Raw genomic sequence first — 22,577 nt, 5'->3', positions numbered from 1 at the left:
CTGAAAATTTTCAAAAGCCCATTTAGGTCGGTGAAAGGCCCATTTAAAATAGGCCCATGCCGACTTCGAATCTCAACTATTTTTTTCTTAAGACTAGTGACTGTTGTCTTTCATCTTCTTCTTCAAATTTCTTCTCCAATTTTGGTTTCTTCTTCGATTCAGGTACCTTTGATTTTTTTTCCTCGTTTCTTTAATTGGGTGTATCCCAAGCTTTGTCTATAAATTAGGGTTTATTCCGATTCAACGATTTCGTCTTGGTTTAATACGCAGGTGAGAAAACAGTGAGGCTTGTGCGTTCCGAGTAGAAAGATTATGGTAAGCGTTTCTTTATTCTTCACCGAATCGGTTTTTCACTTATTCGAGAGATGTTTTTGTTAATTTTGATTTGAATGTCAAATTTTTGATTTTTTGGTTTTAGGGTTTCTGAGTAGTAGTTAGATATTTGCTTTTCTTGTTTCTCTTTGTTTGAGCCCTCTCTGCTATGTTTTTTGTTATATGAGAGTAAGCTTGGACTTTGCTAACTAAATATGTTGGATCTGTTGTTGTAGGCAACTCTTGAAGATTCGTTCCTTGCTGATCTTGACGAGTTATCTGACAATGAAGCAGAATTGGTGAGTTTGGGTTTCATTTTGATAACTCTTTATCTGTTTCCGTAGTTTTGTTTTGATATTTACGTGGTGGAGCTATGGTTTTAATTGTAGTTTGGTCGGTTATTCATATTCAGGACGAGAATGATGGTGATGATGGAAAGGAGGAAGAAGATATTGATATGGACATGGCGGATTTAGAGTCCCTTAACTATGATGATCTCGACACTGTTTCGAAGCTGCAGAAAAGCCAGAGATATATTGATATAATGCAGAAAGTAGAGGAGGCTCTTGGAAAGGATTCTGATGGAGCTGAGAAAGGAATTGTTTTAGAAGATGATCCTGAGTACAAGCTTATTGTGGACTGCAATCAGCTCTCTGTTGATATTGAGAATGAAATCGCCATTGTCCACAGCTTTATACGGGACAAGTACAAGCTTAAATTTCAAGAGCTTGAGTCGCTGGTTCATCACCCAATCGATTATGCCCGTGTTGTGAAAAAGATTGGCAATGAGACGGATTTAACTCTTGTTGATCTTGAAGGCCTTCTTCCTTCTGCTATTATAATGGTTGTTTCAGTTACTGCTTTAACTACGAAAGGGAGCCCACTACCAGAGGATGTCCTGCAAAAGGTGTTAGAGGCTTGTGATCGGGCTCTAGATCTTGATTCTGCACGGAAGAAGGTCTTTGACTTTGTTGAAAGTAAGATGGGGTCTATCGCACCAAATCTTTCCGCCATTGTTGGGAGTGCTGTTGCAGCCAAGCTCATGGGGACTGCTGGAGGTTTGTCAGCACTTGCTAAAATGCCTGCCTGTAATGTTCAAGTTCTTGGCCACAAGAGGAAGAACCTTGCTGGGTTCTCTTCTGCAACATCACAGACCCGTGTGGGTTATCTGGAGCAGACAGAGATTTTCCAAAGCACACCTCCTGGACTTCGGGCTCGCGCTAGCAGGCTCGTGGCTGCAAAATCAACTTTGGCAGCAAGAGTTGATGCTACTAGAGGGGACCCGTTGGGGAAAAATGGAAAAGCTTTGAGGGAAGAGATCCGTAAGAAGATTGAGAAGTGGCAAGAACCTCCCCCTGCAAGGCAGCCTAAGCCACTTCCTGTTCCTGACTCTGAGCCAAAGAAAAGAAGGGGTGGTCGCCGTCTAAGGAAAATGAAAGAAAGGTAGCATTCTTCATCCTACTTTGTGTCCTCAATTAGTCTAGATGGAATTCTACTACTTATTGTATTCTTACCATTTTCTTTAATCAGGTATGCAGTGACAGATATGAGGAAGCTGGCCAACAGGATGGCGTTTGGTACACCCGAAGAGAGCTCCCTTGGTAAAATACCTTGTACTTTTTACTTGTTGTTAACAGCCACTAAAGGCACTACTAATCTAATATCTGTTCTTCACGATGGCAGGTGATGGTCTCGGTGAAGGCTATGGAATGCTTGGCCAGGCAGGAAGCAACAGGCTGCGAGTATCCAGTGTTCCAAGCAAGCTGAAAATTAATGCTAAGGTCGCCAAAAAGTAAGTTTCTTCTATTTCTCCTGTGTTTTACCCCATTATTTATGTTAATATTCTTACCCTGTAGATTAATCTTTACTGATCCTGCTCTGTTCTTCCATAATATCTCCTGTGCGTCCTCATTCGATCAATGGCTTTTTTCAGGCTCAAAGAACGACAGTATGCAGGTGGTGCAACTACCTCTGGTTTGACATCAAGCCTGGCTTTCACTCCTGTGCAGGTACAAACATATCATTCGATTCCTGATAAATGTTGTTATATATTGTGATCCATTTGCATTGCTGTCTGACTCCAAATGTTTATATATTTGACAGGGAATAGAGTTGTGCAATCCTCAGCAGGCTCTAGGATTAGGCAGTGGGACTCAAAGCACTTACTTCTCAGAGTCAGGAACCTTTTCCAAGCTCAAGAAGATTTAGATTTTTCAAGACAGAAAGACAAGTTTTCAAGTGTTGAAAAGCCAAGCACGACGTACTCTTGGGATTTTATCTTGGAAGATGGAATGTAAATGAATGAAACGGAAAAAGGAAAAGGTAGAATGGTGTTACAATTGCTTTCTATTTCTCTCTTCTGTTTTAAGGTCTCTTCTCTCTTTTGTCACTAAATGAGACGCAAAAAAAAAATAACACTGTTTTGACTTTTGATGTGGAGTCTCGGCGGAATCACTTTTGTTGCTTGCACAACTAATGCCTTTTTGAAGTTAAACAGTTTCATTAGTTTTATCTCGTCTTACCTAAAGATCCATATCCATCTTCTTGTTACCATTTTTCAAACTAAAAAGTAAAAAGCTTCTTTAAGCTCATGTATCAGCCACATGATTTACACAGGCCATCGCAACTCTTCAAATGTAATCAGTTCCCTTAAAACTCCCCCGAACCTACGAGCTCTCTGGTTCGTTATAATTAGAATTGGAAACTTAACATTGCAAATAATTAGATCTTTCCTCATATTATTCGACAAATGTGATGACTATTTCCTGATTAATCTTGCAAATAAAAGAGTTTACTAATATCACCATCCTGGCATAACCTTAGAAGTTGCCGGTTCGAGTAGCATTTGGGACGATACTATATAACATGATATGGTTTCAAGTTTAAGGGAATGTATGTGTTTCGGACCAGAACTTACCGTACACGGTGTACGGCGTGGTTGAGAGTACAATGGAGACATCATTGTTGTGAGAAAGTGTTTGCACCAACTCTTCAAAGTTAAAGCTATGGCAACGTTCGTTTAACAGTACAACCATCTTGTCCAATGTCTTTGTGTTTTTAAGCACAAGTTTCACAAATGAAGCCACGTGATCTGACTCTAAATCGAAAGGGTATCTATTCCAAAAGACTCCATCATTTGATCTCCAACATTGATCCGGTTTCATGCGTTCCCAGCGCAAGTAGTCGTCAAGAGAAACACCCTACGCAACAGAAACAAAAAACATGGTTATTGGAACTCAATGATAGTTATATTAGAAAGGAGGCCAAGGCAATTAAAAGAAGTTTATTGCATATGCATGTACCGATATGATATGGTGGTACTCATCTCTTGCATGAACTGTCAACATCTTTAAAACAGGTGAGTTTTGTAAAAGTCTTTGTATACCAGGAATCACATACTGATATATCTCTGTCTCAAGAGTCAAAGCTTTTATCTTGAACATCGGAAAAGTTACACCAGAAACCTCCGCAAGAGATAAAATCTAACATAACAAGAGATGGTGAACATTAAGTAAGAGAGTTGTAGACATTAGCTAGAGAGATAATGCAAGAATATGACATACCAGAAGAAAGTTTCCCCCAAAGGTAAGCTTCTCTGCATTCTCCAACTTCTTTAACATTTCAGGCACTATGTAATGAGTTAATACATACATTATGGGGCTGTCTTGTACTCCAGTCTCCACTATAGCTTCAGTTAAAGACGAGACATCAACTAAAGTAATTAATGGTGACTGAAAATTTCGCAATGTGAGACAATGGATATGTGGTGCCACAATCTCCATTTTTCGGCCATACACACTTAAATCTAATGTTCTAAGGCGCAGCAATTTGCTGAAATCAAGAAACTTAAGTGGATATAAAAGGATCAGTGTCAAGCTTTCGAGAATCGGACAACCAGATAGAATCTTATCAAAGGATTCTTGGTAGAGGAAACAGTCACGCAAGGACAACTTCTTTAGGGATGTCCAAGATACGGAGGATTTGGGAGTCATATAAGAATATGGTAACTTAAGGATGAGTTCCTTTATAGATGAACTGATGTAGAATGAATCAGGCAACTTATAACCACGAGTATTACCGACACAGACGGATAGATTCTCCACGTTTCGTGACATGGCGAACTCGAACCACCTGTCCATGTCGGGAAAAGTGTTTCTCTTGAGGAATTTCAGATGAAACTTGATCATCTTGGGAGCTGTGTAGTGAGTTAGGGTTTCGTTTATCCCATCAGCATGCAGTTTCTTATCATCCAAGGAGAGACCAGGTGTATCGGACCACACGTGCCTCCATCGTTTTGACAAGACAGAAGTACTGATAGCGAGTTTCGTCGGAACTAAGAAAAGGATATCTTGGAGTATCGCATCAGGTAGAGAGCTGATTAAGTCCATCATAATATGTCGATATGATCGTTGCGGCGTGTAGCTAGTTTGCCATATATATTACTTTTACCAATTTACTTAATTAGGGTTTTACTTAATTAGGGTTTTACTTAATTAGGGTTTTGTTTAAGGATGACAAAATGAGTCTTATGTGTAGGTCAAAAAGAGTAGATGAATTCATAAAAACCAAACCAACATATATTAATTAATCGATTTTCAAAACCATGTAAAACCAAAAATAATCTCAATTTACATGTAATATATATATGGCAAACTATATAATGATGATCATACCCTATGATTAGTTCACAAAGAAAAAAACAAACCTAACTCATATTAATCAATTCTAAACACCAAAAATAATCACAATATGCATACATATATCACCATTATGTAATAGTGGGGTTCAGATACGATAGGATGTGAGTAAAATAAAGAAAATAACACTATGTTATATTGAGGTTCCATGTAAATGTATGTATTCTCATTAAGACTATAGAAAAATAAACCCTATAATTCATCACCACTCATATAATTAATGTGCCATTATGCATGGTTGAGAGCACAATAATGGAAACAGTATTGTTCTGAGGAAGTGTTTGAACCAATTCTTCAAACTTAAAATTATGGTAACTTCGGTAAAACTGTGGAACCATCTTGTCTATTGTCATTGCGTTTTTAAGCACAAGTTCCACAAATGAAGCCACGAGCTTTGTGTCTAAACCCGAAGAAAATCTGTTCCAAAAGACTCCATCCTTTGGTTTCCAACGTTGATCCAGATTGAAGTCTTGCAAGTCCAAGTAGTTGTCATATTCACTGTCCTATGAAAAAGAGAAAAAAAAAAAAAAAAAACATGATTCTTGGATTACTTGAACTCAATGATAGTTAAAAAGGGGGGCCAAGGAAAATAAAAGAAGTTTTATGGTAAATATATGAACCACTGACTTGTAGAGCCCCCTTGCATGAACTGTCACCATCTTTAAACCAAGAGAGTTTTGTAAAAGTCTTTGTATACCAGGAATAGCATACTGATAGATCTCTGTCTCAAGAGTCAAAGCTTTTATCTTCAACATCGGAAAAGTTACACCACAAACCTCGGCAATAGATAAAAGCTAACATAAGAGATAGTGAACACCAAAACACACATATTAATTAGTACACGCGTGTTGACTTGCAACCAATATAAGTAAGTAAGAGAGTTGATGAAGACATATATATAATAGAATGCAAGAATGGTCCCAAAACATACCCGAATAATGTTGCACCCAAAAGTAAGCATTTTGCAACTTCTCTAGCATTTTAAGAATGGCTTGAAGAAAATCAGACTCCAAGATCTCTTGCAATGAGTGAACGGAAACGTCCACGTTAGCTTCAGTTAAAGATGACACATCAACAAAAATTGGTGACTTATAGTATCTCAATCTAAGATGATGTATATGTGGTGCCACAATGTGGCTTGGCTCCGGCACCCTAAACCTAATGTCGTTGATTACTTCTAATGTTGTCAGGCGCAGCGATTTGCTGAGATCAAGAACCTTAAGTTTGTGGCAGTCAAACAATGCTAAGCTTTCAAGAATCGGACAACCACATAGAATCATAGCAATGGATTCATCAGAGAGGATACAATTACGCAAGGACAACTTCTCTAGGGATGTCCAAGATACAGAACATCGTCTGGGAATCATATTAACACAAAGTATCTGAAAGCTGAGTTGCTTGATAGATGAATTAATGTAGAAGAAATCAGGAATCTTGTAACCATCAACAAAACCGAAACTGAGGGATAGATTCTCCACGCTGCGGTGCATGGAGAACTGGATCCACCTGTCGACGTCGGCAGCAGTGGGATTGATCATGTTGGTTTTGAGATGAAACTTGATCATCTTGGGAGCTGTGTATCGAGTTAGGGTTTCGTTTATCCAAGCAGCATGCACTACTCTCCTACGATAAGTACCAGTATCGTCATCAAAGGAAAGAGAAGGTGTATCGGACCATACATGCCTCCATCGTCTTGACAAGACAGAAGTTGAGATGGCGAGTTGCGTCGGAACATAGATGAGGATATGTTGGAGGATCGCATTAGGCAAAGAGCTGATTAAGTCAACATTCCGGCGATGATCACCACCACGGCACCACGACTATCGTTACAGTGGCTAGGAAGACTTGAAGCGGCTGCTTTTTTTGTTGACAAAAAAAATTAAAAATTAAAAAAATAGGGTTTTGTGCAAATAAACTTGAAAGCGTCAATTTTTGCAATTCTACCTTTTATATCCAAGAAATGCAAAACAATCATACTAAATCAAGAATATTAAGCAATACAGCCCTTATTCATGATAAATTTATTTTTTAAACAATTTTACGGTTGAATACATTTATTTTTAAAAATTCTAAAGTTATATTTGAACTTTTTAATTTTATATATTATTCTAAAAGTTTTACAAACATAATAGTAGCAGAAACATGCTATATTACATATTTATTTTAACTTTATAATATTAATTTGTATTTTCTGGATTTGGATGGTAAAATTGCAAAAAATGGTAATTTAGAAGGTTTATTTACACAAAATTCTAAAAAGTAAGATAAACATGATCTTTGGTTTAAGGAAAATTAGATGATGTCGAGTGGGCTCCCGTACATAGAGATTTTTTTAGAAAATATATTAGATTAGATCAAATGCGATATATATATATTTTTAAAAAGAAAAATTATAAAAAAAAATTAAGATGGGTCCTCTAAATTATTATAAGTTTGATTTTTTAATGGAAAACACTGCACCGTCCATTGTTTCTTGAAAACTCTAATCTGACCCCAAAAAAACGAAAAAGAATAAAGAAAAGAAAAGAGAAAGAAAGATGACTCTAGATAAACTCTGTAGCACAATCGTTTCAAGTCTAAAACCAATGAACACAAACTATCCACAAAGGAACATGTTCTGTTAGTCGCATATTTATTTTATATTAAAAAAACAACGATCCCTAATCCAGTTCACTAGTTACGTTGGTCTTAACAACAAAAATAATTATAAAAGAAAATAATTCTTCAAGAACCTTCATCCTAATAAACATTCTCAAAGTCTCCTCTAAATTATTGGATCCATCAATCATCATCATAGAAATTTCGTGTTTTACTAAACTAAAGCAATATTACTATAATAATTGAATTTATAGGAAAACAAAAATATCAGAAACATCATAGAAACTGTCGGCTACCTCGTCCCATGCACGGTACGACAAACTTTGGTCCCTCCTCACACTTCATCGCCACGCTATACCACGTGGCACATTCACAACCCTTAAAAATTTATCAAACGAATCATACATCTTCACGTGTCACAAACTCCAATACCACGTGGCAATTTCAGACCCCAGGATTCTCAACGAGTCAAACCTCTTCACGTGTCGCAAACTTGTAGAACGTTCAAACATCTCACTCACATACAAAGTGTATATATTTATCTTCACAACGCAAACCATAAAACACATAAACCTCAAAAGATAAGACTTTGAAAAAAACTCTCTTATCTAAATGATTAATACACAAACCGCGTCGGCTCGTCGGATTCTGACTTTTCCGGCGGTGAATCCATGCGAATCCATCTCTCTACCCACACTCCTCGACTCACTACTACATATCGCCGGCGAGATTCTCAGCTTCAAATCAAAACACTTCTCAACAAACAAAAGAAGTGTTAAAGAAACTCTCCGACATATACAATCTCTTGTCATCTTCTTGGAAGAGCTCCGCGTTCAAATCCGGGTCGGATCAATATCAGCGGGTCGTCGTTCGGTAATCTTGAGCCTTTCGGAGCTTCATGTCATCTTCCAGAAACTCAAGTTCCTTTTAGAAGACTGTACACGAGATGGAGCTAAGCTGTTTATGTTGGTAAACTCAGGTCAAGTCTCAGCTCATTTCCGTGTCTTGATCCGATCTATATCAACTAGCCTCGACACGTTTCCACTCGGGTCTGTTGAGTTACCTGGAGAAGTCAATGAGCTTATCTATCTAGTCATGCGTCAGACTCGTAAATCCGAAGCAAGACCTGACAGAGACGACAAACTCGCTATAGACTCTGTTTATTGGTTCTTTAATCTGTTTGAGAACAGAATCAACCCGAACTCGGATGAGATACTCCGAGTTCTTGATCACATTGGTGTCAAGAAATGGAGAGATTGTGTCAAAGAGATTGACTTTTTACGAGAAGAGATCTCCGTGGAGAAGAAGAGTAACATCGAAATCGAGCTTCTCAGTAGCTTAATGGGATTCATATGCTATTGTAGATGTGTGATACTTCGAAGCATTGATGTTGATGATGAAGTTGAGAAAGAAGAAGACGAAGAAGAGGATTTGATGATGATTCGTGGTTTAAACATTGATGATCTTCGTTGTCCAATTTCTCTCGAGATCATGAGTGATCCAGTGGTTTTGGAAACAGGACACACGTATGACCGGAGCTCAATCGCGAAGTGGTTCTCCTCCGGTAACATCACGTGCCCTAAGACTGGTAAGAACCTGACTAGTACTGTGTTGGTTGATAACTTCTCCATCAAGCAAGTGATTCAAAGCTACTGCAAGCAAAACGGTGTAGTTTCGGGTCAAAAGGGGAAGAAGAAAGTGGTTGTGGCGGAGAGTTTAGCGGCGGAAGAAGCTGCGAAACTCACCGCGGAGTTCCTCGCCGATGAATTGATCAATGGAGACGAGGAACAGATGGTTAAAGCATTAGTGGAGATTCGGATTCTCACAAAGACGAGTAGTTTCAACAGATCTTGCTTGGTGGAAGCTGGAGCTGTGGACTCGTTGATGAAGATTCTTCGTTCTGAAGATCCGAGGATTCAAGAGAACGCCATGGCTGGGATTATGAATTTGTCGAAAGATACCGCCGGAAAAAATCGAATCGCCGGAGACGACGGTGGTGGATTAAGGCTGATCGTGGAGGTTTTAAACGACGGTGCGAGAAGAGAGAGTAGGCAATACGCAGCGGCTGCGTTGTTCTATCTATCTTCTCTCGGAGATTACAGCAGATTGATCGGAGAGATCTCAGATTCGATTCCAGGATTGGTGAGAATCGTTAAGAGTTGTGATTTTGGCGATTCGGCGAAACGCAACGCGTTAATCGCGATTCGGAGTTTGTTGATAAACCAACCTGAGAATCACTGGCGTGTTCTCGCCGCCGGATCTGTTCCCGTTCTCCTCGATCTTTTAAAATCCGGTGAGGTCAGCGACGGAGTCACGGCGGATTCGATGGCGATTCTAGCGAAAATGGCGGAATATCCAGACGGGATGATATCCGTTCTACGTCGTGGAGGATTGAAGCTCGCGGTGAAGATTTTGGGTTCGTCGGAGGTAACGCCGGCGACGAAGCAGCACTGTGTTGCTCTGCTTTTGAATCTGTGTCACAACGGAGGAAGTGACGTCGTCGGGTCTTTGGCTAAGAATCCGTCTGTTATGGGGTCGCTTTACACGGCGTCAAGTAACGGCGAGTTTGGAAGTGGGAAAAAGGCGAGCGCGCTTATTAAATTGATACACGAGTTTCAAGAGAGGAAAACCGGTACGGTTGAACCGGTTTTAGAAAGAGACCGGTTCATACACGCCTGGTAAATTGGTATTTTGGCTCATACATACACACACACAGAGCAGTAGTAACTCTTTGAGCTTTTTTAATCGAAGGGTTAAAATGTAAACTTATTTTTTTTATATAGATTAAGGATACGTTTTATATTTATAAGTACATAATTTTTAAAGCTTAAACCTGTATATTTTAGCTCTGGGAGTTTTTTATAACCCAAAGAGCCTAAATAGGCTAATACTAATGTAATCAGTTTCTTCTCTGCTTAATAATGGCAATGTCTACTGTAGTTATGGTATCAACATCTGGAAATAAACTGAAATAATACAAGTCCTTGTAGTTGTTATCATATATATTCACTTTTCTTTTAAATAAAAAATCATAGTATACCTTAATTTAGAGAAATAACCATTGCACTCTGTAGTCTAAAACACAAACCAAATACTTGTTTTATAAACAAACACTATCTTAATTTACAATTTATAACGATTCCTCCAGTAAATCCTTCAATAATGATTGAGAAGACAGCGCCATCATAGAAAAATCTTAATTTTAAAAATAAAGAGTAAGGACAAAGATAGATTTAAAGTTTAAACTAGTGGTGCAAATGTTTATTCTGTGAACTAGAATGTATATCTTGTTTCTTCTTGTTTCAATCTCTTCTTTTGCATTAAGCTTGTAAACATGGCGATTCTTTTTTAAAATCCAAACACAAGGGGACTTCGAAAAATTTTGGATATGAAGCAACATTGGAAGAAAAATCATTAAATAAAAGTTTCAGGCTTTGGATTTTACCGGGACTCCAGCTTCGACCCGCTTGATCTCAAAGATGAGCATTCTCCACATCTTCAGCACAAACATCTCAGCTTCTTCGTCAAGAATCGACTGCAACAGCTCAAGCATATGAGACGCTTTCACATGTTGTTGAGTGTTTGACACGATGAAATCCACAAGTGTGGCTTCCTCTTCTCCAAGAAACTCCATGATTTTCTTTGATATCCACGGCCTCATTCTTTCGTGCAATTGGTGCTATTCAAATATAGAAAAAGGGGAAAACATGTGAGCACCAAAACAAACTCACAAGCAAGGCAACAAGTAATCATAAGGGATCACTGATCTTAGTAAAAGTGGAATGGAGATATGAGTTTTAGAGCAGCTTACCTTGTCATACATAGCCCAGTTTATCTCGTATGAGAATAAGTCTTCCTTTGTCTTTGGGATCGTATCTATCAATTGCTTTGCATCCAGAAACTTGTTATCAGGTATCTTTGCTTTTCCAGGCTCTTTAGCGTCTTTGGTTGGACCACTATGCCCATCACCTCGGTCCCTGACTCTGTCTCTATCCCTTTCCCTTTCCCTTTCCCTTTCCCTGTCTCTGTCCCGGTGGCTTCCCTTATCATGAGAACGTCTACTCCTTTGTTTTTCGGTTTCTGTTGTTTCCTCCTTGGGATTAGTACTCGAAATTCGTTTTGCAAATTCAGCAGCTAAAGCCAAATGAGGAGGTGTATTCCCCGAGCCACCATGGGCCACGGCCTCCTGTTCCTCGGTTGAGTAATCTATAGGAACCAAAGGTTTCATCTTTTTATCTTTATGAGCTTCGTCTTCATCCTCCTCATAGAAAACAGAAGGCACAGATGTCCGCTTTCCAGATCCCACAAGCCCAAATCCTAATTTTTTTGAGGGAGCATTTGCTTCTGATCCACTATTATTATCAATAGACATGGATTCATTACCAGAACCGTTTTGTTCAAAATCTGCAATTGGCAAACAAAGCCATTAGACAGAGAGTCAGAGAAGCAGGAGAAAGACGATAATGAAGATCACACGAGAGAATAAAAATCCTTTACCTGCTGCATGGTGCTCATGGACAGATTCACTGACAGTTTGGAGAGTTGCCTTATGATTGTTTTCAATAGGTGATGTCTGAACTGTTTCGCTTCCAATAGCTGCCTGTCCAGATAGGAGCCTTAAGGCATCTAATTGCTGTTGCTGCAACTTTTGCTCCTCGGCACTCCTCTTCGCCTCAGCAACCTCTTCCTCTTCTTTCAGTCGATCGGCTAAGTCATCCTCCTTTTCTCTTTGACGCCGTTTTCTTCTCTCATCTAATGCAGCCCTATGCCATCTTCTTCTTGAATCATCATCGTCTTCATCCTCCTCTTCCTCATAGCGGATTTCCTTTTTCCTCTTACGCTCTTTATCTTTCTCTTTCTCCTTCTCGTACTGTCGTTCCTTCTCCTTTTCCCTTTCTTGGCGTTCCCATTGTCGAAGACGAGCCTGGTAAGCACGCTCTGCATCCTCAAGTTTCCTCCTTTGCTCTCTCTCTTTCCTTGTCCGTTCTCGCTCAGCCTCCCTCTCGTATCTATCCATTTCTTGCTCCTTTTCACTTCTTTCTCTGCTTCTTCGGTCATTTCTTTTATTCCAATCAGGTGAGTTTGTGTCAGGCCTATTGTGTTCTCCAGAAGTCTCAACATCATTTGCTGCCGCATCTACATGAAAAAAAATATAACCTATATTAAAAAGAAATTAGAAAATGGCAGCCGAATTAAGGACAAAGAGTAGTGGAGGTAAAAACAGACCACTCCTAGCTATGTCAGTGTTGGAGTCACCATCCTTAGATTTGAAAGCAAGTTCCATGCCTGAACCATCAGCAGGTGGTGGTGGGGGTGGTGGAGGCAGAGGGTTGGACTTTAACCTTTCTTCAATAGCACTTTCAATTTTTTCCATAGCCTCTTTGTCCGCTTCCCTTTCATCGTCAGTTATGACAGCAGAATTCGCAATATCGATGTTTTCTTTACTCTTTTGTTCTCCATCTTTCCCTGTCTCATTTTCAGCACTCTCAAGCTTTTTTCGCTCACTCTCAGGACCTTCAGCTTGGTTCTCTTCTGTTCCTACGGCTTGACTTTCCTTCGCCTTCTTTGCAGTCTCTATTTTCTTCTCAACATATTTGAGCAAATATTCCTTTGTTGCTTGATTAACATTCACCTACAGACCATATAGAAAAAAATGAGAATGAATTTAAAATGTACCGTAAAAGTAAATTAGTATTTTGGTTGATACATACAAATATTTGCTTGGAGAAACATACAAATATTTCGAAATCTGATGTTTACTCCACACTTACCAAAAGTTCTTGTCCATCTATAGTACGTTTGGTCAGCAGGCGTATTGCACGGAGAATCCCTTCAGCTGATTCAAATTCATAGAATCCAAAACCTTTAGGTTTCTTGGTGGTAGGATCTTCCGCACGTAAACAGCCTTTGACATGGCCACAAAACTGCAGGAAAAAAATGAAATCTCAATTCTTATAAAAATGTGTAGCAAAAGAGATGGACGTAAATGACTCGAACATAAACAGCCTTAAAAGCAGTGGAAGAAGAAAATACAGATTGACAGCAGAAAACAAACCTCAAGAATAGACATCATAAAGTCATTTTCCACGGTTGCTATCTTGCCAATGTAAATTGTGGTCTGGGGCTTTTCTGCAGGTGTTACAAAAGCAATAGAAGGTGGTCTGGCCATAGGAGGCATTACGGGACGGAGACCAGGCATTCCAGGCACAGGGGGTCGTGGTGCTAGTTGAACAGCACCGATTGTACCAGGCGGACGCATAATAAACCCAGGACGAATCATTGTTGGATATGGAGAAGGATACCGAAGAATCCCTGCATAAACAAAAACAAGTCTCTAGAAATTCATCAATAAATGTTTACATTGTAATACTCTGAACAGCTGCATTGGCATAAATCAAAAGAATCAAGAAGCAGAACTGAAATTTCATTTTGTATTGTTACCACAAACTAGAGCAAATTAGATATGAACACCACAGGCAGTACAAATACCACCCAGCTGAACAGAGAACCTGAAGGACACATTGAGAAGATAGCACCAGTACCGTAGTCATTATTATTACCACATTAAGTAGTCATACCTCATAGGGCAACTTCAATAGGTAAGAATCTACAATCATCTGATAAATGTTGAACTTGAGATTAAGAAATATTTAAACACCCATCATCACCCACCACAATAGCTTTATATCAACAATTAGCAGCTTGACCAAAGGAAGGAAAATGAAAAAGAAACAAGTGGGAGATGTAACGGAAGGTGTAATTTGAAAGAATTGCAATACCTCAAAACCAAGAGCAAGGATCACTCAGTCGCTAGAAATGCTTGCTGCCGGCAGTTGGCATCAAGTTCAAAGTTCTTAAAACTACAGTAAATCTCAATTTTTACATATAATTGGGGAACGAAGATGAGGCATATCTTTCAAAAACCTTTTGTCAGTGGTTTGGTTAAATTGTGTTAAGAATACTATCTTCAAAGGAGTTACACTAACTAACAAAAATTAAGGAGATAATAAGAAGAACAAAAGCGAATTTGCGCATACCAAAATGAAGGAGTCGTAGAATTGAGTCCCTACCCAATATTTGATGCCTTGCAACCATTCTCACGGAACTCAATCAAGACACTGTATGAGAAAACACCCGGTCATCGGTGTTCCTGTTCTAGTTTTCTCCCTATTTCCTCTTTCAATAATACTTATTTGTACTCTAACCTTTATCCTCATCTAGTTTAAGAATCACATTCAACATAACACAGAAAGCAAAATGCCATGGAAACAAATTCTACAGCCTACAGTGCATCATGGGCGTGTAAAAATCAAATTTTTTGAAAATTAAAAGATAGATAATAGCAGAGAAGGATAGAAGAACCCACCCTGAGGAGGCATGGGACCTGGAGGGGCAACACCATGAATTCCTGGGTAACCATTAGGCATAGGCTGGAAAGGTCTCATACCAGCCTGGTTCGGAGGCTGCCCTTGATACTGAGGCATGGATCCTGGAACCCCCATAGAGTTTACGCCAGGAGGAGGAACACCAGAGCTAGGGTTTTGAAAATTAGCAACGGGAGGGTATTGCATACCAGGACGGAATGGTGGTGGCGGCGGGAGATTGGTGGGAACAAGTGACCCAGGAATCTGAGACGGAGGAGCATAAGGCGGACCAGGTGGAACAGGCTGAACCAGAGCAGCGACTTGCGGTTGCTGCGAATGTTGTTGAGGCGGTGGCGGAGTTGTGGAAGGATTGGGATTTGGATTGGGAATTGGAACCAGAGTAGTGGGTTCTAGTTTCTGCGAATTGAGATCCCCCGTGGCCGGAGAAGAAGAATCGCCGTCGGCCATGGGAGTCTATAGTTGGGGTTAGAACTTGGAAGCTTTGGCAATGGAGTAATGAACTTCGCGGAATCTTAAGATTTTTGTGCCCTAGAAATCACAAACTCCAATTTTAATTACTCGTTTATCTCTCTCTCTTTGTGCGTGTCAAATTACACCAATTTGTTTGGCCAATGTAAAAAAAAAAAAAGATATACGTGTTTGTAGACTATAGGCTCGTTGTTTCCATTTTTTTTTTTTAGGCCGTTGTTTCCATTTTCTTTTCTCTGTTTTTGGGAACGAATCAAATTTTTTTCTTTCTTAAAGTCAAATTTTCTTATATGGTAAATAGAAAGCAAAAACAATAAAATGACCATTAATTCTCGTATGTTTTTTCAAAAACTCATTTAATCTAGAAGTTTATATATTATTAGATAAAAGCCCGCGTAAAAACGCGGGTTAAAATTTATGTTTTCATGTATGAATTAAAAATATTGCATGTATTAAAATTTTGAAAATCATAACATTAACAAAAAAAAAATCAATATTAATTGAATATCATATTTTCTAATATAGATTAATTAAGGCCCGTATAGGGTTGTTTTATTGTACGAATGTTATATCCAAGTATTCAAAAAGAGATAATTTTTAAAGTTAGTAAATTGTTTTTTTGTTGAACAAATTTATTTATGTATTTATATAAAATCGTTATTAAACATTCATTAAAAAAATCTAGTAATGTTAAATTATCGATCACCAAAAAAAATTGTAACCTATTCACCATTTTTCATAATATTACTATTACCAAATTTTTCAAAAAATTAGTTAGATATTATAACATAAACATGATTATACCATTATCCTAAAAATGTTATTTCCTACATTTCCAGTTTTTTAAAAAACTATTCTTGCATATTTTTTTACTTTGCAATTTATTGTATCTCTTAAACTTAATTAATTATTACAAAATTTGATGGTAAAGTTCTTACAAATTAACATCAATGCATAAAAATGAGTTATAGTGTCGTTGAGATGAGCATTAAGAAAAATTTTAAAATATGAAAATATAGAAAATTACATATTTGAAAAAAAAATATTTTAAAAATCATTATACTACTAATTATATTGACTTTTGTTATCCTTATTTTAAGTAAATAATGACTCTTTTTTAGTTCCTAATTTATATAATTTCTTAACACTAATTATTTGACACGTGTCAACATCTTACCAATTCAATTAACACGTGTCACGATCTTGTTAATGACTAACTTTGAAAACCCAACTTTATATAATAAGATATCTTTTCCTCGATAGTCTACCTTATTGTTTAGTACAGTATACTAAAATTTAATCCGCAGTATACCGTGGAACGATATTTTAAAACGTTTTTTTTTTAATTTTGTTTCATATATAAAATTGTAGTACAGACTGACCAAAAAAAAAATTGTACTATTGTATTTTAATTGTTAATTTTATTATTTAACCCGTGTAATATTGCATGACATCTTTTTATTGGTAATTTGATCAACTTAAATAAATAAGTCTGATATTCAAAATACTAAAATGATGTTGACATAACATCTTACGTTTAAATAATCAAATTTCATATTAAAATATTTTGTGGGTTTTACTATAGTAAACACCCCGTAAAAACATCTATAATCATAATTATGTAAATTATAGCTCGTTCTATAACATAACACGTGATTTTTTATACAGCATCATTTTAAAAACGAAGAGATTTTTCTAAAACCCTTTATCAAGAGATCTTCCAAACTGTTGGGGGCCATAGGCTAGAAAGTCTTGTCCAATTGGAAAGATCGTTTAGCAAAGTCAAACAGCTGGCTTGCTACAAGCTGAGCTCAGGGATTGGAACTAGTGTCGATCAGTCGGTGGAACAATCGTGCTAACAATTATCAATAAAATTTTAGTACATACATTTTTTGTATCGTTTGAGTGATATACGTCCATTTTTAAAATTAAATTGCAACATATGAAAAAAAATTATTATGCATATATTTTATGTAATAATATAATTTTTCTAAAAAAATAAGATCATATAAAGATATTGAATAAATATTTGATTTATCAGGGAGATATTTTAGGAAATTTTGTTAAATATAATAAATATTGCTTTCTAGTTTTGCAATTTTATCATGATTTAATTACATAACTTACCTTAAATATTTGTTATTTATTTAAAAGACAAAGGTTTAATTATGCAAATATTACAAAATGAAAGGTTATAAGTTAAAAGGTACTTCAAAATGGTAATATAGATATGAAAATTTAAAATTTGGGTAAACTTTAAAGAAAATGACTAAGAAGTCTCAAAGAAGAGGATCTCATCTAATTATATTGAAAATATATCAAAATTATTTTGACTATATATAGATTAATTTCATTGTTCTGAATTGAGTTATCCATGGTTATTTTTTTGGTTTTTTCTAATAAATTTATTTTACTTATAATTTTTTGTTGGTATTTTGATGGGGTTCATGTGTTTCATAACTAAGACAGTAGCATGTCAATTAGCATTATAATTAAAACAATAGATAAGTTAATATCACTGTAATTTATATGATCCTAAAAATTTATATGATCTTGCCTCCGCATATTCATATCTTGCCTCCGCATAAACAAAAACAAGGTGGTGTAGTTTTATACATCATACTCATTGTTTTATTGTAGAAAACTATATATATTATCAGATGGTTAGATTTGTAACTAAAGTTTTGAATTGCGAAAATAGAGCATACGATCCACAACGAACGGATATGAAAAGGGAATGCAGCTCAAGTGCGAAGGAAAAATGGTTATGTTTGGAATGTTTTCTATCAAATCCGAACAGTTATATTCAAACGGTTTTCTTGACCGTTTGTTACCGCGTAAAATATAATACTATTTTAAACATTGACTATCTTATATTTTCGAAGAGCAAATCTAAGCTAAGATTTTGAAAACCTAAATTAATGTTTTGGGAAAACTAAATATTTCCATTACACATTCCCAATCTGTGAACAAATTAGAAATCACCACCATATAATAGACAAGCAAATAATTTCTCAAATTATCAAAATTTTAAAATGAGAACAGAAAGTTTTTTAATTTTTGTTTTGTGAAGAAGAGAGAAGTCTCTTTAATATTAAACTAGTGAAAAAATAAAACTGATAAGTGTAAGGATTCTGAAACAAAAAGAGACAAATGGGCGATTGAGAGAAGAAATGGCGAAGAAGAAGGAAGAAGAAGTAGTAGTAGACGTCGATTGTTCCGAGAAGAATGATTTTGTGATTGATTGGGATTCAGCCATGGACAAGGAACAAGATGAACTCCCTGAGTTGGAGATTGTTAACACCAAATCTCCGCCGCCAACGTTTCTCTCCGACGATCAGATTGATTCTCAGAAAACCCTAACCGATCGTGACATCGACGACCAGCTGGACCGTAATAAATCGCTTCTTGTCACATTAGGTCCGAGCTTACCCGACAAGGGTGAGAAAATCCGCCTCAAAATCGTCAGCCTCCAGGAGGAGAAGCAGCGTAGGGTTCTACAGCGCTCGCGAATGGTTTGTCATTTACACTTTAATGGGTTTTGAAAGCTTTTGCTCACTTGTTGACTACATTTTTTATGAATTTTTAGTGTTGTTTCTCTCATCTTCTAAGCTAGAATTGAGCTCATTTATGTTTATGAATCATAGTCATGGTGACTACTATGCATTAATCATCTGGAATTTTATGTAACACTTAGGAGATTTTGTGATAGAGACTTTTATTTTGGCAGGATGTGGATAGAAGTTCCAAGCCCATGCAATCGACAAGCTCAGGTGTTCTTGGTGGGAAATGTTAGAGTTTGTTTGCTTCTAATTAAATTGATTAAGTTCAATGCATATTGCTTACCTCAGTGTCTTATTTTTCTGTAGGTTCCGATGTCTTAACCCAAAGGAATGCAGCCTCAAATGGCACCTCTAGACAAGGGAATACAGACTCAAAAGAAACCTCCAGACAAGGGAACACAGACTCAAAAGAAAATTCTAGACAAGGGAGTGCAGACTCAAAAGAAGTCTCACGGTCAACTTTTGCTGCGGTTTTTAGTAAACCAAAAGTATGGAGACTCTACATTTTGCCAGTTCAAAACTGTTTTAGATAGCTACTTGTTCATGATACTACTTTGCAATTTGTGTTCAACAGACAGATACTCAGTCAAAGAAAGCGTTTGGTAAAGAACTAGAAGATTTGGGATGTGAAAGTAGGAAACACAAGGCTGATAGAAGGCCCGTAACAAGGCTGAGCAACGGGTGGCGGATGTTGTCAGATATAGGGAAAGTTGAGCACGGTGAATCGCAGCTTAATTCTGGATTGAAAGGATCAAGTGGTAATCGGAAATTCAAGGAAGCTTATGGAAAGAAAAAGCCCAAGGAATCTTCCACTTATTCTCTGCTTGATGATGATGATAACAACCCCATTGGCCATGGAACTCCTAGGTCCATATTTTTTCTCCATTTCCAACTGTTTCTGCTACTAGTTTCTTTTTTTTTGTAAAGGGTTCCCAAGTATACCACCTGTGCTAGTACTATTTTGTCGTGACATACTGTTCTAGTACACAAGAGTATGAGTTGTATCGTAATCGCTCAACGTCTTTCTTTCATAGGGAGTGGCATTGGGAAGAATATCCATCACAGAGTTCAAAGCGCTGCAAGGTATTCTTGCTTACTCCTATAACCATATATCATGAAATTGCATTTCTTGTGCAATCATTATCGTCCTAATATATTTACTCCAGCAGAAGCATGGCTCATTTTCTAAGAAAACTTCGGTTATGTCCCAACAGACAATTTTACGAATTCCTTACGCAAAACATCAACTTTCGACCAGTTAATTGCTCTCTAGATAAACTACAGAGCTGTGCTGTTTAAATAGATCTATACTTAGCTTCCTACTGGGCTATGGCTATGTTTTGGCTTGTTAATGATTGTTACTCCAACTCATTTGCTGTGTTTTTGTTCAACTAATTGATGATATTTCCCCAAACAAAACTACAGAAATTAGATGATACAGTGATAAATGTGGATGAAGAAGAACATCAACCTTTAATGACGGAGGAGCAAGCAGATGAACTACCTGAAGGGTAAAAATTACCTATTTTCTTTTAGCCTCATCACATTACAACTGGTTGTATATAAACTAATAGGTGATGATTACTGCAGCTTAAAGGAAGAAATATGCTACCCATCAAGGTAAATTCTATGTCAAGACTGATCTAGGGTAACTTACTGTATGTTTGTAACCCTCAAAAATATTAATACTTGGTATCCAGGGACGATCCAAACTTTGTTCAAGTTTGTCTTAAAGATCTTGAATGCCTTGCGCCTCGAGAATTTCTAACATCGCCTGTTATGAATTTCTACATCAGGTACTTTTGGAGTGTTAGACTTGCGATATATTATATCGTATATTAATTGCATGATTATCTATGATTTTCCCCCTGTGTTTTTTTTGGCTAGGTTCTTGCAGCAGCAGATATCATCATCGAATGAAATTTCTGCTGATTGTCATTTCTTTAATACCTATTTCTACAAGAAGCTCAATGAAGCTGTTGCATACAAGGTAATTTTAAAAATGTGATCCTTAGAAAATAATTCTCAGTTGGCATTCTTGCATTTCACATTTTTATCTTGTTGCTTATATCACTGGTCTATTTGTCTTGTCCTTTCAATATAATAGGGGAATGACAAGGCTGCCTTTTTTGTGAAGTTCAGGCGGTGGTGGAAGGGGATCGATATATTCCGTAAAGCTTATATTTTTATACCAATACATGAAGAGTAAGCTCTTTTCCTTTAGCACTGTAATTTTAGCTTTTTTGAGAAAAACCTGAACTTATTTCAATGGCCACTGTCATTTTAAACAGAACCTGCGTCTGTCTTTGTGATGGAGAAATGTTATGCGCTTTGCAAATCTTTAGATTAAGGTTCTAAAGAACTTATCTATTCACTATTCAGCATGATTCTTGTACCATGTTTCAGTCTCCATTGGAGCCTTGTGATAGTTTGTATCCCAGATAAGAAAGATGAATCGGGAATTACTATACTTCACCTGGATTCATTAGGACTTCACTCGAGAAGATCAATTGTTGAAAATGTAAAAAGGTGAGATGCCCCTGAGCTTTTCCTGTGACTTTATCATTTTTGACGTTGTATGCATATGGTTTCAATTCATAAAAGGAAAAAGTTATTGCATTAGCCTTAAAATGCAGATACCACATACACTAAATTCTGTGTCAACTTGTTACAGATTTCTAAAAGACGAATGGCATTATTTGAATCAAGATGATAATTCCTCGGATATACCAATCTCTGAAAAAGTATGGAAAAGCCTCCCCCGTAGGATCAGCGAAGCTGATATTCAGGTCAGTCGTTTACCTTCTTAACTTTGTTAGATGGTTTCTTCTGAAATATGACTATTATATAGAGACTAGAGCCTCACAAGAAGATCAACTCGTCGTATGGTTTTCTCTTTGTCCAACCAGGTTCCTCAACAGAAGAATGATTTCGACTGTGGTCCGTTTGTTCTCTTCTTCATTAAACGGTTCATTGAAGAGGCACCTCAAAGGTTGAAAAGGAAAGACCTGGGAATGGTGAGTTATCTCAAACTCTGTTCCTGGTACCAAATCCCCATATCTTCTGCTTACTCAAAACTTTTTTCCTGCTACCAAATCACATATCTCAAACTCTTTTCCTGATAGCAAATCACCTATATTCTGCTTACTCTTGTCTGAACTTACGTGTTTCAATTCTTCCAGTTCGACAAGAAGTGGTTTAAACCCGATGAAGCCTCTGCTCTAAGAATCAAAATCCGAAACACACTCATCGAGCTATTTTGTGTCAGTGACCAGGCAGACCAAACCAGTACATAATGCAGCATTCAAAGGTGTCACTTGTCAGTGACCAGACAGGCCAAACCAGTACAGATAATGCAGCATCCAAATCAAGACATAGCTCACTGCTCTAACAGAGTTCAACTTTTTTGTTGTATAGACTTTTAGGCATAAGTACTATTATTTGAGTCAAAGTTAAATTAAAACTTGTGATGGTTAAATAATCTAACTTATAATTTATAAGGGAAAATGATCTCTGTTCCCCCCCCCCACCCTACCTTACTCTACTACTACTCT

At 37.2% G+C, this 22,577-nt stretch overlaps 6 protein-coding genes across 18 annotated transcripts; 3 read left to right on the top strand and 3 right to left on the bottom strand.

Moving 5' to 3' along the window:
- The first annotated feature begins 123 nt into the window (after positions 1-123).
- Positions 124-2,817, top strand: LOC17895955 (U4/U6 small nuclear ribonucleoprotein Prp31 homolog). Of its 2 annotated transcripts, XM_023787893.1 has the most exons (8): positions 124-162; positions 271-315; positions 549-611; positions 725-1,755; positions 1,843-1,913; positions 1,996-2,104; positions 2,246-2,321; positions 2,416-2,817. In XM_023787893.1, exons 2-8 carry the CDS (start codon positions 313-315, stop codon positions 2,518-2,520), a joined length of 1,458 nt encoding a protein of 485 aa, XP_023643661.1. In that variant the 5' UTR covers positions 124-162; positions 271-312; the 3' UTR covers positions 2,521-2,817. The 2 variants fall into 2 exon arrangements, with proteins under 2 accessions (XP_023643661.1, XP_023643662.1); XM_023787894.1 differs by lacking the exon at positions 124-162 and having other exon boundaries at positions 299-315; positions 702-1,755.
- A 295-nt stretch (positions 2,818-3,112) lies between these two features.
- LOC17895025 (putative F-box/LRR-repeat protein At3g18150) lies at positions 3,113-4,700 on the bottom strand. Its single transcript, XM_023787488.1, has 5 exons — positions 4,181-4,700; positions 3,876-4,090; positions 3,615-3,794; positions 3,230-3,512; positions 3,113-3,168 (listed from the first exon to the last, which is right to left on the bottom strand). Exons 1-5 carry the CDS (start codon positions 4,698-4,700, stop codon positions 3,113-3,115), a joined length of 1,254 nt encoding a protein of 417 aa, XP_023643256.1.
- Positions 4,701-5,218: 518 nt separating this feature from the next.
- LOC17896382 (probable F-box protein At1g60180) lies at positions 5,219-7,747 on the bottom strand. The gene is made up of 4 exons (XM_006302197.2): positions 7,742-7,747; positions 5,957-6,829; positions 5,630-5,803; positions 5,219-5,512 (listed from the first exon to the last, which is right to left on the bottom strand). Exons 1-4 carry the CDS (start codon positions 7,745-7,747, stop codon positions 5,219-5,221), a joined length of 1,347 nt encoding a protein of 448 aa, XP_006302259.2.
- A 16-nt stretch (positions 7,748-7,763) lies between these two features.
- LOC17895612 (U-box domain-containing protein 19) lies at positions 7,764-10,606 on the top strand. The gene has a single exon (XM_006301027.2). The coding sequence runs from the start codon at positions 8,220-8,222 to the stop codon at positions 10,287-10,289; it is 2,070 nt and encodes a 689-aa protein (XP_006301089.1). The 5' UTR covers positions 7,764-8,219; the 3' UTR covers positions 10,290-10,606.
- A 233-nt stretch (positions 10,607-10,839) lies between these two features.
- Positions 10,840-15,537, bottom strand: LOC17895173 (RNA-binding protein 25). 10 transcript variants are annotated; one of them, XM_023787642.1, is made up of 8 exons: positions 15,181-15,536; positions 14,974-15,096; positions 13,663-13,919; positions 13,379-13,531; positions 12,834-13,239; positions 12,105-12,743; positions 11,419-12,011; positions 10,840-11,286 (listed from the first exon to the last, which is right to left on the bottom strand). In XM_023787642.1, the coding sequence occupies exons 1-8, from the start codon at positions 15,437-15,439 to the stop codon at positions 11,035-11,037; spliced, it is 2,682 nt and encodes an 893-aa protein (XP_023643410.1). In that variant the 5' UTR covers positions 15,440-15,536; the 3' UTR covers positions 10,840-11,034. The 10 variants fall into 10 exon arrangements, with proteins under 10 accessions (XP_023643410.1, XP_023643418.1, XP_023643415.1 ...); XM_023787650.1 differs by lacking the exon at positions 15,181-15,536 and adding an exon at positions 14,049-14,116 and having other exon boundaries at positions 14,974-15,038; XM_023787647.1 differs by lacking the exon at positions 15,181-15,536 and adding an exon at positions 14,049-14,725 and having other exon boundaries at positions 14,974-14,997.
- A 3,058-nt stretch (positions 15,538-18,595) lies between these two features.
- LOC17895441 (ubiquitin-like-specific protease 1D) lies at positions 18,596-22,544 on the top strand. Of its 3 annotated transcripts, none has more exons than XM_006301374.2 (14): positions 18,596-18,975; positions 19,191-19,233; positions 19,330-19,511; positions 19,598-19,890; positions 20,058-20,106; positions 20,449-20,534; positions 20,614-20,643; positions 20,724-20,819; positions 20,911-21,013; positions 21,131-21,228; positions 21,430-21,552; positions 21,698-21,812; positions 21,933-22,040; positions 22,206-22,544. In XM_006301374.2, the coding sequence occupies exons 1-14, from the start codon at positions 18,634-18,636 to the stop codon at positions 22,317-22,319; spliced, it is 1,782 nt and encodes a 593-aa protein (XP_006301436.1). In that variant the 5' UTR covers positions 18,596-18,633; the 3' UTR covers positions 22,320-22,544. The 3 variants fall into 3 exon arrangements, with proteins under 3 accessions (XP_006301436.1, XP_023643255.1, XP_023643253.1); XM_023787487.1 differs by having other exon boundaries at positions 19,191-19,242; XM_023787485.1 differs by having other exon boundaries at positions 19,191-19,251.
- The last annotated feature ends 33 nt before the right edge of the window (positions 22,545-22,577 follow it).

The sequence above is a fragment of the Capsella rubella genome, unplaced genomic scaffold (genome assembly GCF_000375325.1).
Source record: "Capsella rubella cultivar Monte Gargano unplaced genomic scaffold, Caprub1_0 scaffold_2, whole genome shotgun sequence".
Lineage (NCBI taxonomy): Eukaryota > Viridiplantae > Streptophyta > Magnoliopsida > Brassicales > Brassicaceae > Capsella > Capsella rubella.
This window is presented reverse-complemented; position numbering and strand designations above follow the sequence as displayed.

Coding starts and splice junctions, on each gene's coding strand:
- LOC17896382 (XM_006302197.2), bottom strand. Junction 5,804..5,956: donor TGCAAAATGCTTACTTTTGG/GTGCAACATTAT, acceptor CTCTTATGTTAG/CTTTTATCTATTGCCGAGGT. Junction 5,513..5,629: donor GGGGGCTCTACAAGTCAGTG/GTTCATATATTT, acceptor TCTTTTTCATAG/GACAGTGAATATGACAACTA.
- LOC17895173 (XM_023787641.1), bottom strand. CDS start 15,439: ATGGCCGACGGCGATTCTTCTTCTCCGGCCACGGGGGATCTCAATTCG. Junction 13,240..13,378: donor TAGATGGACAAGAACTTTTG/GTAAGTGTGGAG, acceptor TATGGTCTGTAG/GTGAATGTTAATCAAGCAAC. Junction 11,287..11,418: donor ACTGGGCTATGTATGACAAG/GTAAGCTGCTCT, acceptor ATATTTGAATAG/CACCAATTGCACGAAAGAAT.
- LOC17895025 (XM_023787488.1), bottom strand. CDS start 4,700: ATGGACTTAATCAGCTCTCTACCTGATGCGATACTCCAAGATATCCTT. Junction 4,091..4,180: donor GATTCTCGAAAGCTTGACAC/TGATCCTTTTAT, acceptor GCCGAAAAATGG/AGATTGTGGCACCACATATC. Junction 3,169..3,229: donor CACGCCGTACACCGTGTACG/GTAAGTTCTGGT, acceptor CATGTTATATAG/TATCGTCCCAAATGCTACTC.
- LOC17895441 (XM_023787485.1), top strand. CDS start 18,634: ATGGCGAAGAAGAAGGAAGAAGAAGTAGTAGTAGACGTCGATTGTTCC. Junction 19,252..19,329: donor AGGTGTTCTTGGTGGGAAAT/GTTAGAGTTTGT, acceptor ATTTTTCTGTAG/GTTCCGATGTCTTAACCCAA. Junction 21,014..21,130: donor ATGAAGCTGTTGCATACAAG/GTAATTTTAAAA, acceptor TCAATATAATAG/GGGAATGACAAGGCTGCCTT.
- LOC17895955 (XM_023787893.1), top strand. Junction 1,914..1,995: donor ACCCGAAGAGAGCTCCCTTG/GTAAAATACCTT, acceptor TCACGATGGCAG/GTGATGGTCTCGGTGAAGGC. Junction 2,322..2,415: donor TGGCTTTCACTCCTGTGCAG/GTACAAACATAT, acceptor TATATTTGACAG/GGAATAGAGTTGTGCAATCC.
- LOC17895612 (XM_006301027.2), top strand. CDS start 8,220: ATGATTAATACACAAACCGCGTCGGCTCGTCGGATTCTGACTTTTCCG.